Genomic DNA, 18,530 nt, shown 5'->3' on the forward strand with positions numbered 1-18,530 from the left:
ATTGCTTTCTACAACTACCTGAAGGGAGGTTGTAGCCAGGTGGGGGTTGGTCTCTTCTCCCAGGCAACCAGCAACAGAACAAGGGGACACAGTCTCAAGTTGTGCCGGGGGAAGTACAGGCTGGATGTTAGGAGGAAGTTGTTGCCAGAGAGAGTAATTGGCATTGGAATGGGCTGCCCAGGGAGGTGGTGGAGTCACCGTCCCTGGAGGTGTTGAAGAAAAGACTGAATGAGGCATTTAGTGCCATGGTCTAGATGAGTGGCTAAGGCTGGGTGCTAGGTTGGCCTGGATGATCTTGGAGGTCTCTTCCAACCTGGTTGACTCTATGATTCTAATTGCCCAGGGAGGTGGTTGAGGCCCCATCCCTGGAGGTGTTTAAGGCCAGGCTGGATGAGGCTCTGGTCAACCTTATGTAGGGTAGGGTAGGGTGTCCCTGCCCACGGCAGGGGGGCTGGAACTAGATGATCCTTGTGGTCCCTTCCAACTCTGACTGCTTCTATGATTCTAATTGTTTTCAGCCAGTATGGATGCTCCATCTCTTGCAAGGTTAAAACTTTGTTGCTTGTGGCTTAGCTTGTGATATTATCAATGGTCTGAACAAAACCAAAAAAGCTAGAGGAGATATAAAATGAGATCAGCTTCTAAGATCAATAAACTGCTATATTACACAATTATCTGACCTTTTCTTTCTTTTTTTTTTTTAAATGCTTAATTTGCTTTGGCCTTAGGATTTCCTCCACCTTTCTACTTACTTATCCACATGCTTCAGAACAGAAAAGTTAGAATAGAATCATAGAATCAACCATGTTGGAAGAGACCTCCAAGATCATCCAGGCCAACCTAGCACCCAGCCCTAGCCAGTCAACCAGACCATGGCACTAAGTGCCTCATCCAGGCTTTTCTTGAACACCTCCAGGGATGGTGACTCCATCACCTCCCTGGGCAGCCCATTCCATTAGTCGATGCTGACCAGAAAACAAGCATATTTTCTTTTCTATCAGACCCTTTCCATAAATGCAACTTGCCATTGCTCTCTAAAAGAGAAACGTCTGCAAGTTTACAAATAACCTTTGCAAATTATTATTCACTACTGTCAGTGGAATCACTCCAAGACAATTTGTTTAATTACCTGTAATTTATATCATCTCCCTCATCGGTGCAACTGCATTGATTTTGAATTCAAGTATGTAAACTGCAACGGTTTCAAAAACCAAGAAGCTTTATAAGATCGAAGTTTATGACTCCTCCAAGGGGTAAGATACTCCCCTAAGCACTTACATCGTTTTACAAGATGTCTTATCTAGAAAAGAGCAATTGTACATTACTGTGCCCTTCTAAAGAGCTCCTTTGTTTCTGTCTGAGGGACTTAATGACATGAAACAACTGAAACTGCTGCTTAATTTAAATCTGCAAATTTTCCCTCTTCAGAAATGTAATAATAACATATAATGAAATGTGATGGAGATGGAGAGAGATGAAAGTCATTTAGCATCTATCACTGGTAACAGCAACTGTGAATGAGCTGAAGGAAGCAAAATGACCCAGACCAGAGCAATTATGACAAACAACTGCAGTTCTGAGATCATCACTATTAGTTTCAACTTGCTGGGGGAAAGAAAAAAGTCAGACCACCAAGGCATGCTTCAGTAATTTTCTGTTATTATATACATCTTCATTCACTGACTAGAAGTTCTGCATGATACCAACACAAGAGAATGAAGAAAAGGCAAAATGTTCTCAAATTCAAAATCCTAATGGTAACAGCAAAACTCTACGGCCTTGATGCCGATAGCAGAGCATGGATGAAAGAGCCATAAACCCTTTCCCCATCCTTTTGAAGGACATGAAGTCATAGATTTTGCTTTAGATTAAGCACCTTGATGTTTAAAATTGAGAGCACTCAGCATCTTCAGATCATACAGACTGTAGTGAGAACTACAGCTGCTCAGATCATTTAGGATCTAAGTCTCTGGGCTCTTCATCAGTCATTCAGTTGCTTGAGAACTTACTTTTCCAGTGCCACAGCTATGTCCTGGAAACCCTGTGCAGTGATGTTATTCTTGTCCCATATAACAGTTCTGGAAGGTGAGAGGGAGAAGAAATAAAGTTAAACAAGAACCACTGAATAAACCTGCATTGAAACTTTGCAGACTTAACATAGTCTTGCAAGCTGAAAATTGTACAGTGGAAGGTGACATTTTAAATACCTGTCTTTAGTTATATACTAAAAACACTGGAATGGCAGAAGGACAAAGACAGTACAAACTTCAGTTCCCCTTAAAGGGGACTCCTTTCTGTGTTTCCCATCATTGACACTGAAAACATAACATTGCTAAAACACAGTTCACAGAAGCATTTGGTGATAAAATTCCAGCTTTTTCCAGCAATGGCATCAAAAATAAAGCTCAAATGTTTGCTTTTGCAAGCTCACACTGAAACCCAGGAAAACTGCAGTAAGAGATCAATCTCTGCTCTACACAGGCTATATGGATACAGTTACAGGAAAAGCTATTAAAAAACAATCATGCTGACTGGTGGTCAAAACTTGCAGTCTATCATATAATCAATCCTGTGCCAGCTCATCACATGTTGCTATGATCCCATATGCAATGTAACTGGCTGCCATTACGAGCCATTAGGCTAGGTGCATAAATTGTAGCTCTTTTGAATACACAATTGTGATAGGAGTGTTCCAGCCTTCCCCTTCCTCCCCCAGTTTAGACTACTCAAGCAGACTGCCTGGCAATTTGTGAACACATGTTCAAAAAAAAATCTCATTAGTAGTCAGAAGAGACAGTCAAGCAGATAAATCTTGCTTGTGCAAGAGCTCTAGTTGTAGCTGTTCTTTTAAAAGAAGCACCATAAAAAGAAACAAAGATTTCTGGTGTTCAAAAAACCAAGCAACACAACAACAACAACAAAAAGAAGATAGATGGCAGGGTTTCACAGGTGTTGACAGCCTTCTGCTTCTGCAGAATTATCCCCTTAGTTTTCAGATGGCAAGATGGAGATAAGGAAGAGAGGAAGAGAGATTCTACACCCACTCTGCAAAGATCAGGTATTCATATTTGGGTCAAACGTGGGCTATTTTGGTCATCAGAAAGTGTGCTTATATTTCTACCCTGGTGAGATTCTGTAACTTTTTAAGCAGAGCCAGTTACCATTGCATTATTCAGCTTATAATCACGTCACAGACTGTGGTGATGTTCTGTCAGCTGTGACATTCAATGCAGTATGAAACATTTCAGCTTGCCATCCTGAAAGCTGCTAAGGCTTTATTTCTTCAGGTATAGTGGTCATTTCAGGTCAATTCAATAAACCTAAGCCACCTCTCTAGTGTTTTCTTGACATTTTCAATATGCAGTTTGGGCACAGCAACACTAACATCAGGATCCCTGATGCTGAATAAAATAGCCAGGACTAGCCTGGGGTATTTTTTAATCTTCCAGGGAACAAATGCTTGGACACCAGGCACAAAGTGGTCTCTTCCCACAGACAATAAACTGAGAAAGGTTCATCTGCACAGTCTGACAGGAAGAGGAGGGAGGATTAGCTCTCCTGATGGCCACATATTAAAGGGCCCCATCCAGATTCAAGCTGAATTTACTGTTTGCTAACCACATGCCGGATAGAAAAAAAGAGTGATACTCTCAAGACATCAGTGCCAGACATGTGCTAAAAAGCAGTGAAGTTGTCACAGGCAGCTGAAGTTGCAAAGAAGAGATGCCAAGGTCCGTCAGCACTGTAGGAACAGGAGAGGGGAAGGAGGGATGGTCCATACTGCTACCCATTCTGAATTCCACATGCGCTTACATCTCGCACAAACTGATACTCCAGAAGGCAAATAGTTTAGTTTCCCAACTGAGCAGCAGAATTTTATCTGCTGGGAAGGCCTCCAGTTGAAGAGAGCAAAACAAAGTGCAGTGGCTAAGCACTGTAACAGCATTCCCAGAGACACTGCAGAATATGCCTGCATTTGGAGATCTCAAAACCTGCCTGCACAAGGCCCCAGACGACCTCATTATAGCTTTGAAGTTGGTCATGCTTTGGGGAAGGACACTGCATTAGATGCCATTCAGAGCTCTGTAACAAGATCTTTTTTTTTTTAACCCTGTGATTCTAGGAAATTTTTGAATTATTTTGTTCCCACAAGAGGTCTTTCTGTTTAAATTCAGCAAATTTGATTTTCTCTAATTTTAGTTCAATAAATGTTTCTGAAAAGACAATTTGCTTACTTTCTTTGGGGCTTTTTTTTTTTTAAGAAAGAGTGTTTTTAAACAAAAAAAAAAAGGATGAGAATCTTTCCCAATGGAGACACAATAAAGTGGCTGTACCTAGAAGGGGTCTGTGGAGCAACAGCTTGAGAACAAGCCAACAACGTCAGTATTATTAAGCCATTCTATCTTTTACTGCAAATCTGTTCCCCTTACCTGAGCTTGGTGTTTATCTGGAGAGCTTTTGCCAGCATCTTTGCTCCCATATCTCCCATGGCATTTCCACTAATATCTACTTTTGTAAGAGAAGTATTGCTGCCCAGGGCATTAATAATGATGGTGACCTCAGTCTTCAGCTTGGAATCTGCGAGGGACAATGACTGCAGAGGCTGTGGAGCATGGAAAAAGCACTGATAAACAGCAACCAATAATGCATTTGATTCCTCAAACGTCAACCAAAATAAGTTACAGGTTCCCTGAGCTCTTGGAAACAGCAGTAAGCATTACAGAGTTATTTCTGTTTGCCACAGATTCTACAACATATGATAAACTTGCAACAACATATAGCACCAGTGTCAGTCATGCATAAAATCAACCAGGTTGGAAGAGACCTCCAAGATCATCCAGTCCAACCTAGCACCCAGCCCTAACCAATCAACTAGACCGTGGCACTAAATGCCTCATCCAGTCTTTTCTTGAAGACCCCCAGGAACGGTGCCTCCACCACCTCCCTGGGCAGCCCATTCCAATGGGAAATCACTCTCTCTGTGAAGAACTTCTTCCTAATATCTAGCCTATACCTACCCTGGCATACACAGAAACTGCCTCCTATTTCCTGTGTCCTATTAAGTACAGAATACAGTTGGAAACTAAGAAGAGGCAAGACAGCAACAACCAGCTTTTGAAGACAACCTCAAGCATCCATTGGGGTTTGCTTCACCAGCACACTTCCCTGTCAGTAGGAAATAAAAATACCTAAAACTCCCCTCCTCTTCATCTCCAAGGGCAGATTAGGATCTGAGACGTTGTTAAAAGAAAACTGACTCCTTGAAACTGTTTTGTTGTTGTCATTTCAACTACAGCAGTGATTTTGAGTATCTGCTCCTTCAACTAAGGACATGGACATTTGGTAAGAAAGAGACAGAAAAACACCCTGCAACAGGTCTGAACTTAAGACCAGCAAGAGTATCTGTTAAAATGAGTAAGTCAATGGATATTACTCACTGTGGTGTTCTGACAACTGTGACTTTATATCAAACAAAGTTACCTAGTCTGTGTTAAGTTGAAGCTACTTTATTTGGCTTTGGCATGTCAGACTAACATTTAAAAGCAGCTCTTTTTAAAACGTCTATATTCCCTCCATTCTCAGTGTCTGGACACTCAACAGCAAGAGCTGAAGAACAGCAATCTACCCACAGCCATACCTTGCAGAAGTATTACAGCTGCTACAATTATAAACTGTCTTTGCTAACATAGGAGAACTCCACAAAACATTTTCCTGGCTCAAGTGAGAGTCCGTTTAGAGGAGTGCGTTGCCATTATACACCACTTAGGCATGCACTGGAGGATTAATTTTATCAGCCTCAAAATCTCCCAATTGCCAGTATGGGAAAATGAACATATTTCTTAAAGATGAACCATGGCATCTCCCTTAGATGTCTAAAGGTTAAATTAATACCAATAAACCAGTTGAACCATGCACACCTTTCAGGGTTCAGGATGCTTGTGTGGCAACTGCTATACATAAGGGCTCTTGCTGCCAGGCACCACTGGATTATAGCAATAACCAAACACTTGTAACAATAAAAAATGCACTTACAAATGAGAAAATGCATAAAAATTTGGAGGCACAGCAGGTTTATAATTAAAAAGTCTAACAGTAACACAAGCCACATGCTGGTTTTATTTTAAATGGAAGTTATCAAATACCTATGTTAATGTCCTTAATCTGCCTGTGTTTCCTGGCTTTATTACATTATGTACCCTGAAGAATATTAGCATTGCATTAGAATGGCATTAAGAGCTTTTGGCACAAGTTTGAGAAGACCTCCTGTGACAGATTCACAGAACAGAAGCAAGACAAAGCACTTGGACAGGGATTGCCAATAAGCTTCTGAAAGTGAAACTTCTTCTCTTTCTCACATGTCAATTTCTAAAGTGTCATTCAAGTAACTTAGCTGGAAGTGCTCCCTCCCACATATCATTTTTCACAGTCTCAGGTATCCTCTAGGAAATGGTACTGCACATCTTGCATGCCAATACTCTGACAAAACAATACATGTCTGAAAACACTTCTGCATCGTTTTCTGCAAAGGACTGACACCTACAAATCACTACTACCACATATGAAATTGGCATTTAGGATAGCAAAGCACCTGCCATACTAGCAATGTCTGAAGTGGATGAACTGCTAGTTTTCTTGCACAGCTATCCCTGTCATTTACTCAATGAGCAAGAGCCAAAAATCCCAGGACTCCCTTGGTGTCCTGAGTGTAATCAGAACATAGCTGTAGGACTAAGCATACAAGCTGCTAAATAGTAATTCCATTACCTGTTGCATTAAACAAAATAACCAAACACAACCAAATGCCAAAAGCAAATCCTCCACAAATAGGGACAATACTCTATGAAGTCTATAGGCATTTACTTCCTTTAACTACTTAATACTTTAGCTGGATATAGAGAAAACTGAAGTCTGATGAGGACTTCAGTGTCCCTGCTGCAGAAAAGAGATACTTGGCCCACACAGTGAAGGTGTTTTAATACAATCTGATTAAGGGAGAGAAACTCCTAAACAACAGAATCATAGAATCAACCAGGTTGGAAGAGACCTCCAAGATCATCCAGGCCAACCTAGCACCCAGCCCTAATCAGTCAACTAGACCATGGCACTAAGTGTCTCATCCAGGCTTTTCTTGAGCACCTCCAGGGATGGTGTCTCCACCACCTCCTTGGGCAGCCCATTCCAATGCCAATCACTCTCTCTGTGAAGAACTTCCTCCTAACATCCAGCCTATGATTCCCACCCCCCGCCACAACTTGAGACTGTGTCCCCTTGTTCTGTTGCTGGTTGCCTGGGAGAAGAGACCAACCCCCACCTGGCTACAACCTCCCTTCAGGTAGTTGTAGACAGCAATGAGGTCCCCCCTGAGCCTCCTCTTCTCCAGGCTGCACACCCCCAGCTCCCTCAGCCTCTCCTCATAGGGTTTGTGTTCCAGGCCCCTCACCAGCTTTGTTGCCCTTCCCTGGACACATTTCAGCACCTCAACATCTCTCTCAGATTGAGAAGCCCAGAACTGGACACAGTACTCAAGGATTAGAAACTGCATGATTTTATACAATCATATCAGAAGTCATGCTTCTGCTATAAAACAGTTAAGAATCAAATCAAGCTAACATCATTCACCTCTGGTCAAAAATGCTGTAACCCTCCTTGAAAGCCCAACCCTCCAACAAACACTGAACTAAGAACTAAAGATCTTCATCACTGCAGCAATTCTCTGCACCACTGTCAGGGTCCACTCTACCTGCAGCGTAACGTTTATTTTTGCAAGAAGAAATGAATATAATAGCACACAAATATAATAGCACACTAAGCCTACAGCTTCAGACACTTCCTGCAATACTTACAAGAACCCAGTGTTACAGCCTGCACTGTGCAGTGTCTACTTGAAAAGAGAAGAAAAAGAAACCAGACTCTAAATATTCCATTCTTGTGGATATTACATGGCTGGCAATATTTTGCTGTACAGGTTACCACTGCTGCTTTTTAAACTGTGCAGAGTTACATTTGTATCTAGCTGTACTAGATTATTTAAATCATTTTACTCATGACTCATGTTAACACAGCAACAGATCTATTTAAAGTGTGTGCAAACATGTGAAGAAGCATTTGGCAGATGTCTAATTGAAATTAAAGCCTCTTGTTTCAGCTTTCCATGCAGACAACGTATGGTCCCCAAGCTCTACCAGTCTGTGGCAAAACTGACCAAGTTGTATGCTTTGGGTCTCTCCAATTCTACCTGTACTTTTTACCTTCTTGTAGCAGTAAAAGCATAGTAGAGGCAGAACAAGAACCACTCCATTTAGGATTCCAAAGCAAAGCAGAATAACTAGAAGCTTATATGAATTTTCTAAACACTGTACTATATTAAAGAAGAGCAAGGACCATCCAGCTATCTGCAACACATACTTTTCCCATGGTGCTACAGAATCTCAACTCTTTAGCTGCTAGAAAATGATTGAGCATGTCCAGAGAAGGGCGACAAGGCTGGTGAGAGGCCTTGAGCACAGCCCTACGAGGAGAGGCTGAGGGAGCTGGGATTGGTTAGCCTGGAGAAGAGGAGGCTCAGGGGTGACCTTATTGTTGTCTACATCTACCTGAAGGGAGGTTGTGGCCAGGAGGAGGTTGCTCTCTTCTCTCAGGTGGCCAGCACCAGAACGAGAGGACACAGCCTCAAGCTACGTCAGGAGAAATTTAGGCTGGAGGTGAGGAGAAAGTTCTTCACTGAGAGAGTCATTGGACACTGGAATGGGCTGCCCGGGGAGGTGGTGGAGTCGCCATCCCTGGAGCTGTTCAAGGCAGGATTGGATGTGGCACTTGGTGCCATGGTCTAGCCTTGAGCTCTGTGGTAAAGGGTTGGACTTGATGATCTATGAGGTCTTCAAATATAAGTGAAAAGAAGAACACAGAACAAGGGCCTAATGACTTTTTAAGGAAGAAGACATCAGAAACCCTGTTAAAAACCACTCCAACGAATTTCAGGGTGCATACACAGATGGGAAGAGAAAAGCAAGCAGTTAAGCGTGGAGACCATGAACTTGGAGGTGTGACAGTAAAGACAACAGGAATAGCAAATGTTTAGACAACTGAAGTGTACAGTTAGTTATTTCTGGAGAATGAGGAAAGTGGAGCTTGTTACTTGTATGAGGAATGAAAGGGAAATACAGGACTAAGAATAGAGGAATAAAGATTGGCAAACATGAGAGTAAGAGTCCATCTTATACAAGATTCCCTTACAGCCAACTAGGATGTCAAGTAAGGCAAGAACACAAACCCAACCACGAAAGTCTTTTAGAATCAGGAGAGAGGGTGGAGATGAAAAAAGTGGGCAAGGATCCCAGCAAGGCTCTCTGAAAGGGTTTCATGAAATTGCTCCAGTGGTTAATGCACTAGAAGAAGTCAAGAACAGCACAGTGAACAGCTTATTTGTATCTTCTGGAGGAGAAAGGAGTTCTGGGAGGTGATTGAAATGATTTTTCATTGGATCAGGAAAATAAATCCACACTACTACCCTAGAACAGCTATCAGGAAGTAGTGCATTTGAATAATGCAAAAACCAAAGAGTAAAAATTGTGTTATTGAAGGAGTACCATCACCCAGAGAACACTACTGTTGCAATCCCCTGTCAGGACACAAAAGTTTTGACAACTTGTGCCTGTAGGGCTGTGTAATTTGTATCTAAAAGCAGTCAGGTTCAATTTCAAATTCATATTTTCCAACAAGCACAGATCCTAAAACTGTTTCAAGAAACATTTGCCTACATGCTTCACATAATCCAAATTAGTGTTTCAAAAAACCAAACCCCAAAACACAGATGAGTCTGGGGGAGGATCATGATCATATTTTAGGCAGCAAATTAACACAGTGCAGAAAACCATCAGCAATAGGATGTGAGGAGACAAATACACATGATGACAGTAGGCATAAAGATACTCACTGAATCCTCGTCTTGAATCATCTGAACTAAATTATCAAGTACTGGAGCGAGATTTCTGAGGGAAGAAAAGTTAGGAAGGTGGTGAAATCAGCAGCTTCTCCTCATTCATTCTCTTGTTATTTAGAAGCAAGAAAAGCCTTACTTGGATTTCATGTTGTTAAAGTTTTTGCCTAACGCCAAGTGTCTTATCGATCGGTTTTTACTAAGCCAGACTACAAGAGTTGAGAGATCAGATTCTAGGCCTGTAAAGAATCAGATTAAGAATTAAAACACATTTTCACAAAAGACCCAGACAGGGTCCAATTACCAATGCTACATACATTCAAGGAATTATATCAGTGTACTAATTTCCAAGAGCTCTACAGACATTTCCATTCTTCTGTTTTTAAGTTCTTTTCTCCTTTCCCACCTCTGTTATTCCATGACAACAGATGCTTCCTCTAAAATGAGCCCTTTAAATCTCTAACCCAAGGAGCCATTGGAGGCACCTCTCAGAAACACACAAGAGAAACATAGTCCCTTATCCATAGTCCCACCACTCAGAGGTAGTTCCTCATGCACTGTCAGGCAGAATTTAAAGTTCCTTGGAGAATTCTGAGACCATGCTAAACTGCTACTTAATCTTAGTAGAACTGTGCACCAACCAGGTCTCAAAGTCTTAAAGTGTAAAAGACTAACATAACAGGTCAGGAATAAAATGACCTAGTAAACAAGCCACATTTTATTCTAGTCCTGAGTCTGAAAAATAACTGGCAGTAGTACTGTATTCCCAAACTAGTGGTGTATTTGAAGCCATTAGATTACAGTGACTTAGGACTCGGATCCACAGGATAATTTAGATGTCAAATATCTTATTTATAGCAATAAATCTGTTAACATAATTAGGCTGAGTCAGTACCTCCCCAAAGCTTTCCACCTGCCAATCTATCCCACTCTTCTTGAGCATTCAACTGCACTAGGAATCTCTTTCTGAATTACTTCCACACTTGGCTGTTATAAGAGGGAGACTCAGACTCAGTGAATTCTTCGATTCCATACATCTACAATTTCAGTTTGCAAGATAAAACTCCACCTGGTATTCCCAACTATGAAGCACTGCTTCCAAAGCAGGAACAGTACAGGACTTTTCCAAAGACTAAGAATTCACTGACATGAAGCTGGCTGCCTGTTTGCTCCAAATTTCCCTCTTGCTTCTTTAGTATCAAGACCTCACCTTCATTCTGTATCTGCCCTTGCCCTTTCCTCTTTCACTACATTTCTCACTTAGCTTCTCACCCTCTTGAATGTAAACCCATTTGCCTCTATATCTAATAAGATGCTGCCATCAATTTATTCTGTGTTACATTGATCTCAAACAGTACACAGCCTCTATATCTAATAAGATGCTGCCATCAATTTATTCTGTGTTACATTGATCTCAAACAGTACACATTTCTGAGGGTACAGTCAGTCCATAAGCATTTCTCATCAACTTCATAGCAGTAAGAGTTCTTGATCTGAGACATCTGCATAATCAAAATGTCCACGATCATAAACCAAGAATGACTATCCTTGATTACACTGCCAGCTGAAAGAAAATGCCTTGCTCAGATTATGGACATGCATGACCCTCTGATTCCTGTTCTGTGTACTTACCATTGTCTGAAATATCTAGGCTGGTGATATTGTGTATTTCTGCTATGCATCCTTCCAAGACTTGTGCGCCTCCCGATCTTAACTAGAGACAAAACATGACCCATTTTTACAAACTAGTTATGGTTTCACGATCACACAGAAAACAGTGGTAGGAGCTTTGGGAATACAGAAGGCACCAGCAGCAGTAAAATCATCAGCAACAGAAGTTACACACATCAACATGACAGTCTATGTACACATTCCTATTGCTGCCATCCTTCCTTCTCACTATTTACATATAAATGAAAAAATGGGAGACTCTCTCTCAAAATTACTGCTCAGCAGTTAAATCAGGGAAGGATTTAAATGGTGCAGGCACAACAAATCCTCTATAGCACATGTGTCAGGCAACGACTGCAGGAGTTTGATGAAGGTTCTCTACATGAAAAGGACAGAACATTTACAGCAGCCAGTAACAAAAAAAAGAAAGAAACTAAGCATGCAACACTCTTGAATTCCACTTCAGTCAAGGCTTATAGTAAGCATCCTTATTTCAGCCCAATGTTAAGGTGCCCAGATCAAAGATGAGTAGCAAATTAACAAAGGAAATCAATTTCCCTGTCATTTCAGCCCAACGTTAAGGTGTCCAGATCAGCCAGGAGTAGCAAATTAACAAAGCCAAATAATTTCCCTGTCGTTTCAGCCCAACGTTAAGGTGCCCAGATCAGCCAGGAGTAGGAAATTAACAAAGCCAAATAATTTCCCTGTCGTTTCAGCCCAACGTTAAGGTGCCCAGATCAGCCAGGAGTAGGAAATTAACAAAGCCAAATAATTTCCCTGTCGTTTCAGCCCAACGTTAAGGTGCCCAGATCAGCCAGGAGTAGGAAATTAACAAAGCCAAATAATTTCCCTGTCGTTTCAGCCCAACGTTAAGGTGCCCAGATCAGCCAGGAGTAGCAAATTAACAAAGCCAAATAATTTCCCTGTCATTTTAAATCTAATGGCAGAATGGCCACAGGAGATGATAATCAAGAGAAATCAGTAATGTATTTTATTCTTAATTTTTAGGCATAAATAGCAAAAATAACAGAAATGTCCAGATGAGAATTACCAATTATGATATCATTAAATTAAGATAAATATCAGGATTTAATGAAAATAAAGAAACAAACAATGAAACCATCTGGGGTAAAGGTCAAGAATTAAAGTTATCAAAACTCACAAACTTACTAATGCCACTGAACTAAACAATCCAACTTACTTTTTTTTCATTCCTTTTGAATAAGCCAAAAAAAAAAGAGCCTATTTCATGCAGTTACACAAACTATATAAAGTGTATTTCACTTTAGAAAGTTCCCCCAGAAAGATTAAAGGAAAAGAGGAGGAAAGTTCTACAAAAAATTGAATTTTTATGCCTTCTGTTTTGGCTTTCCTTGCTTCAAAAAATCACAGAAATCTCTTTCAAACATGAAATAGCCTTTTCACCACCCATGCATAAAAACTGAGTAGCACTTTACTTAGTTGGCTTATTTGGGTAACTATCCTGAATCAGCTTGCTGGTATTTCTGTGAATAGTCTCTTGTATGCTACATTTATCCTATAACTAAGGAACCACAAATGTCTTCAGAAGTATTTTTCAAAAAAAAATAAACAACTAGCCCTTGATTTTCCACTTCTTAGAATGTCTGAGATATGAGACTGATTAACAAGCAGCTTAACTTGGCCAGAGCATTTAAAGAACAGTGGAGAAGGCTGAGAGGGGATTCTATTTACATCTATAACTATCTGAGGGGCAGGTGTCAAGGTGAAGGTGCCAGTGTCTTCGACAGGACAAGGAACAGCAGGTACAAACAAGAACACAGGAGGTTCCACCTCAATGTGAGGAGCCAGTGAGGGTGACAGGGCACTGGAACAGGCTGCCCAGAGAGGCTGTGGGATCTCCTTTGGAGATACTCAAAACACAGTTGGATGCACTCCTGCGCAGCCTGCCCTAGATGATCCTGCTTTGGCAAGGAGGTTTGACCTGATCATCTCTAGAGGGCCATTCCAACCTCTAACATTCTGTGATTATACTCACAACAGAATCCAAATGCTTATGCTATATATATTTTGAAAGTTGAAATGGACAATTTTCCAGGAGCAGCTTTCAGCCTGGTACCAATAACTACACTCAAATTCTTACACAGACAAACGTTTCATGCGCACAAATGGCGATACCTATTTAATCTGAGAGTGATGAAAACATCCTGACTTTTAGGATCAAAATGCATTGCAACTATATTAAAATAAAATGGCATATTTTTAAAAGCAGAGAGCAATTGAAGAGCTATTTGTCAACATGGGCAGCGATAGTGAAAACAAAAGTTAAAACATCTCCAGTGCCTTCTACACGACACACTTCTGAGAGGAACAAACAGAAGCTCTTCCACAGAAAATGAGGAACAATCTTTCAACAATTAAAAATGCCAAGTGTGTTCAAAGTTATGAGATACCAATATGGGAAATGTAAACAAAGCTGCTTATTGCTTTAATAATTAAGGTAAAGCATGGAAGGTACTTACACAGTGACCAAGCTAAGGGAAGCAGAAGGGAAAAGAGTGCAATATATCAGTGCTGAGTAGGTAGGAATAAAAATGTAGTTTTCATAGTAAAAATCATAGTAATAAAAAACAACCAAACAATATAAAATGATTAAGCTTGGTGTTAATATACCAGAAAATTATGGAAGCAAAAGGAAAGTGGTAGGAGAGGGAAGGTACAGAGAGATTTATCCTTCCAGAGTTGAGTACGGCTTGCCTGATGTAGGAGAAGCTGAGGCATCAGCTTTCAGCCCTTCTAAAAAGTGCCTGCTTGTAAGAACTGGCTGCAGTGCAGGTCACTAGCTCCACGTTTCCCACAGCTCTGTTTCTGGGTACAGATTAGCCTGCCTCGCTCAGAGAGCCAGGGGAAGGTGGAACAAGACCTTGCAATGCTGTCTGCAATTAAAGTACTTCCAGATCCCAGCACATCAGCTCACTCCACAAAGGAAGCACAACTTCTTCTTTCCAAAGCACATGAGAAATGATAAAGCTCAGTAATGTGAAAAAATGCTAAGGGAATGATCTAAGGAAGTGCTGTCAGTTTGGAGGAACTAGCTGTAGGAATGCAACACTGACTTGGGCACGATTCCCCCATTCCTTTCTGTCATTAAAATCAGCCATGACCACATATGCTTTGGTGCCCAATTACGCCAATCACCCCTCAAAGGGCTTTTCCATATCCCGTTCCAAGGGTTACTTAATGAAAGGGCAGTGTTTTCCCTCTTGGCAGCCCTTGATGATTTAACATGCTAATTTTCACTCTCATTACTTATGTTTGTGTTTTATTGATTTATTCATTTAATGTTATGATTACAGGACTTTATTTTTGTTACTTTAATCACTCCTCCCTTTTTCCTCCCCCCCCACTCTCAAAGAGAAATTATCATCTGTCTGATCTCTCTACTCAGAAGTCAAAAGCATGTGTACTTGACATGAAAGCTTTCCTGTTTGGAATTTGCATGTAGTGCTCTGTAAAGTAATGCTATTTTTAAAAGAGTATAAAATATCAAAACCAAACCATGAAGTGAACTGACAATGATACCTTTTCTTTCTTCATAGGGAAATTTGTGCACATTCCAAAAGCAATCAATCACAAACCTAAGGCAAGGGCACTTCAAGATGTTCATCAGATTTCATGTTTTCTACTTGAAGCAAAACCATTGCATTTGAAAATCACTTCTAGAACAGTTAATACTCAGGTGATGGAAAGATAGGTTTAATGAGTGAGAGGGGGTTTTTTTTGAGCCTAAAATGGAAAGCTAGAGAAGGCCTGAGTCAAACTGAGTTGGTTCATGTAATTGTTTGAAAGTGTCCACTAGTTCTCTATGTAACTTTGCCTCCTTGGCTCCCCAGGGTCATAGCTGACCTTTTGCTATAAGTTGTAGCCACCAGGTATCATCCTGCAAGAACATGGACAATCCTGAGTGCACAAATTCCACAGCAAAGCATAGAGAAGCAAGAGAAAACAAGATAAAGCAAAAATCTAGGTGTCAAAGATGTTTTTATTTATTCCTGAGATATTTAAAACCATTTGCACAGTGCCCTCTTATGTTAATGACATTCTTTAATCAACTTCTAGCAGAGTTCCCTATTGGCTTGAACTAATTCATTAGGAAAGTAGAATTTCTCTTAAGGTTAAAAAGCAAATCTGCAGAAGTGGTAACATGTCTCTGGTTCTGAAGACAATCAAACCTCAGACATGCCTTCAGGCCATGAAGCTTCCTGTTACCCATTCAGATTTGGGCACTCTGGAAAGTCTTGCTGCAGTGTCCTGAGTAATCACAGCACCAGAAGCTGCCAAGCTGTCAAGTATCTAGAACAGGAACACTGCAAGGACAGTTTTGCCAGTCAGGTGCCTTGAACCTCTGAGCTCACTATTTGGGATGCTGTAACATGTGACAGTTGATTGTTACCATAATTGCTTCTCTCAGTCCTACCTTTCCCACAACTTTTTACTACAGAGGAAGAATATCTCTCCCAGTGGATTTCACAGAACTCAAACTCCACAAAACTGCATTTTTAAAAACACATCTTTATAAATATTCCTTACCTCACAGCTACTGAGATCTAAAGACACCTCCTTCAGGTTATGATTGCAAGCCAGGCCTAATAAAAGCGCTCTGAAAAAGATCAATTTGAGAACCATTAAAAAGAAAAAGAGAAAAGAAAAAAAGGACCATTACATCATCACTTAAGTGATCACAGGTTAACACACTTATAATGAAAAAAAACATAGAATCAACCAGGTTGGAAGAGACCTCCAAGATCCAGGCCAACCTAGCACCCAGCCCTATCCAGTCAACTAGACCATGGCAATCACTCTCTCTGTGAAGAACTTCCTCCTAACACCCAGCCTATACCTCCCCCGGCACAACTTGAGACTGTGTCCCCTTGTTCTATTGCTGGTTGCCTGGGAGAAGAGACCAACCCCCACCTGGTTACAGCCTCCCTTCAGGTAGTTGTAGAGAGCAATGAGGTCAGCCTTGAGCCTCTTCTTATCCAGGCTAAACACCCCCAGCTCCCTCAGCCTCTCCTCATAGGGTTTGTGTTCCAGGCCCTCCACCAGCTTTATTGCCCTTCTCTGGACATGTTCCAGCACCTCAACATCTCTCTTGAATTGAGGGGCCCAGAACTGGACACAGAAGTTCTTCCCAGAGAGAGTGATTGACATTGGAATGGGCTGCCAAGGGAGGTGGTGGAGTCCCTGTCCCTGGCGGTGTTCAAGAGAAGCCTGGATGAGGCACTTAGTGCCCTTGGAGATGAAGAGGAGGGGAGTTTTAGGTATTTTTATTTCCTACTGACAGGGAAGTGTGCTGGTGAAGCAAACCCCAATGGATGCTTGAGGTTGTCTTCAAAAGCTGGTTGTTGCTGTCTTGCCTCTTCTTAGTTTCCAACTGTACTTAATAGGACACAGGAAATAGGAGGCAGTTTCTGTGTATGCCAGGGTAGGTACAGGTTGGATATTAGGAAGAAGTTCTTCACAGAGAGAGTGATTTCCCATTGGAATGGGCTGCCCAGGGAGGTGGTGGAGGCACCGTCCCTGGAGGTGTTCAAGAAAAGACTGGAGAAGGCACTTAGTGCCATGGTCTAGTTGATTGGTTAGGGCTGGGTGCTAGGTTGGACTGGATGATCTTGGAGGTCTCTTCCAACCTGGTTGATTCTATGACTCTATGACTCTAACTTCCTCCTAAAAAAACACATTCAGAACAAACCCACACCAGCTGAGCAGTTAATGCCTAAATGCCAATAGAGCAGAAACCTGCCACAGTTACAACACTCCCAGCATTAGAAACCACAGGGATGCAAGGCTGCAAACTGCAAAGCTAATTATACATCAACGCTTAATAATATTCATCACTGATTAATCTTCTTCAGTGTTTACCTTCAAAGACCATCAAATGATTACAAAAGGAGCCTTCTGTAGTACGACTCTAACTCTGATTTTCAAGTTCAGGAAAAAATCATGTTTTTGATATGTGCAAGATTCAGCAGAGCCAGCCATTTCAGCCAGGCACAGTGCCTCTAACACTCAAATGCTGGATCATGTTCAAGTATCTCACAATTCTCCCCTTCTGCAACCCAATACATATTTACAGATTCTAAAATGATTTTCCCAGACAATGGTATCCTTTGTCTTTAGGCAGAGAGGCAGACAAGTACAGCAGTGACTGATGATGGCTTTCATAAATCGACCTTTAAAGCCTTACAGAAGTTTGTTCTCACATATTAAAGTTAGTGTTAGTACCACATTTGCATTAATACTATCAAATCAGAAAGCACAACAGCATGTGTCTTAGGGAGCAAACACAATCTGTGTATACCTTCTAGTATCTTTAGAATAGATGCTGCTTTGAATTAGTAATTGAACAGAGAAACAGGAGGGCTTTCTTCCCAAACTTCATTTCAGCCAAAAGCAACACACCAGAACCCAAATTACTGATGCATGGAGATAAGAAACAATCCATTTTGCCGAGGCGTTTGCCTACATACTTGCTATGCAAGTGGTGTGTAAAAGCCACACATAAAATGTGCATGCCCTGGGAGAGGTTCTTCATTTAAATGTATTTCAATCTGCCTTACAGGTATAACTCTTAATCAGACTTCTGCTCTTAGAAAAAAGGCAACTATCTTGTGCTTATTTACTTCTTAACCTATTTATATACAGACTGTGGAAAAACAAAACCAACAAAAAACAACCATGAAAGCTTTGCAACAGTTTTTATCGTTTTTTATACATGCTTATACTCTTTTGTTGGAAGAGACCTCCGAGATCATCCAGTCCAACCTAGCACCCAGCCCTGCCCAATCAACCCAGTTGATTCTAAGGAACTAGACCATGGCACTAAGTGCCTCATCCAGGCTTTTCTTGAACACTTCCAGGGACAGCAACTCCACCACATCCC

At 41.2% G+C, this 18,530-nt stretch overlaps 1 protein-coding gene across 4 annotated transcripts in view; it reads right to left on the reverse strand.

Annotated features, from left to right (window-relative positions):
- The window catches only part of CARMIL1 (capping protein regulator and myosin 1 linker 1), a 244,731-nt gene that overhangs the window by 80,374 nt on the left and 145,827 nt on the right, over window positions 1–18,530 (reverse strand). For 3 of the 4 annotated variants that reach the window (XM_064150101.1, XM_064150102.1, XM_064150100.1), the window contains exons 17-22: window positions 16,178–16,247; window positions 11,570–11,651; window positions 10,077–10,176; window positions 9,935–9,989; window positions 4,431–4,603; window positions 2,010–2,078 (exon numbers count right to left, since the gene is read on the reverse strand). In XM_064150101.1, the coding sequence (XP_064006171.1) occupies window positions 2,010–2,078; window positions 4,431–4,603; window positions 9,935–9,989; window positions 10,077–10,176; window positions 11,570–11,651; window positions 16,178–16,247 (549 nt within the window). Of the gene's footprint in view, window positions 1–2,009; window positions 2,079–4,430; window positions 4,604–9,934; window positions 9,990–10,076; window positions 10,177–11,569; window positions 11,652–14,109; window positions 14,122–16,177; window positions 16,248–18,530 lie in introns of all 4 variants that reach the window. The other variant, XM_064150099.1, reaches the window with a different exon arrangement.

Source organism: Pogoniulus pusillus, chromosome 10 (genome assembly GCF_015220805.1).
Source record: "Pogoniulus pusillus isolate bPogPus1 chromosome 10, bPogPus1.pri, whole genome shotgun sequence".
Lineage (NCBI taxonomy): Eukaryota > Metazoa > Chordata > Aves > Piciformes > Lybiidae > Pogoniulus > Pogoniulus pusillus.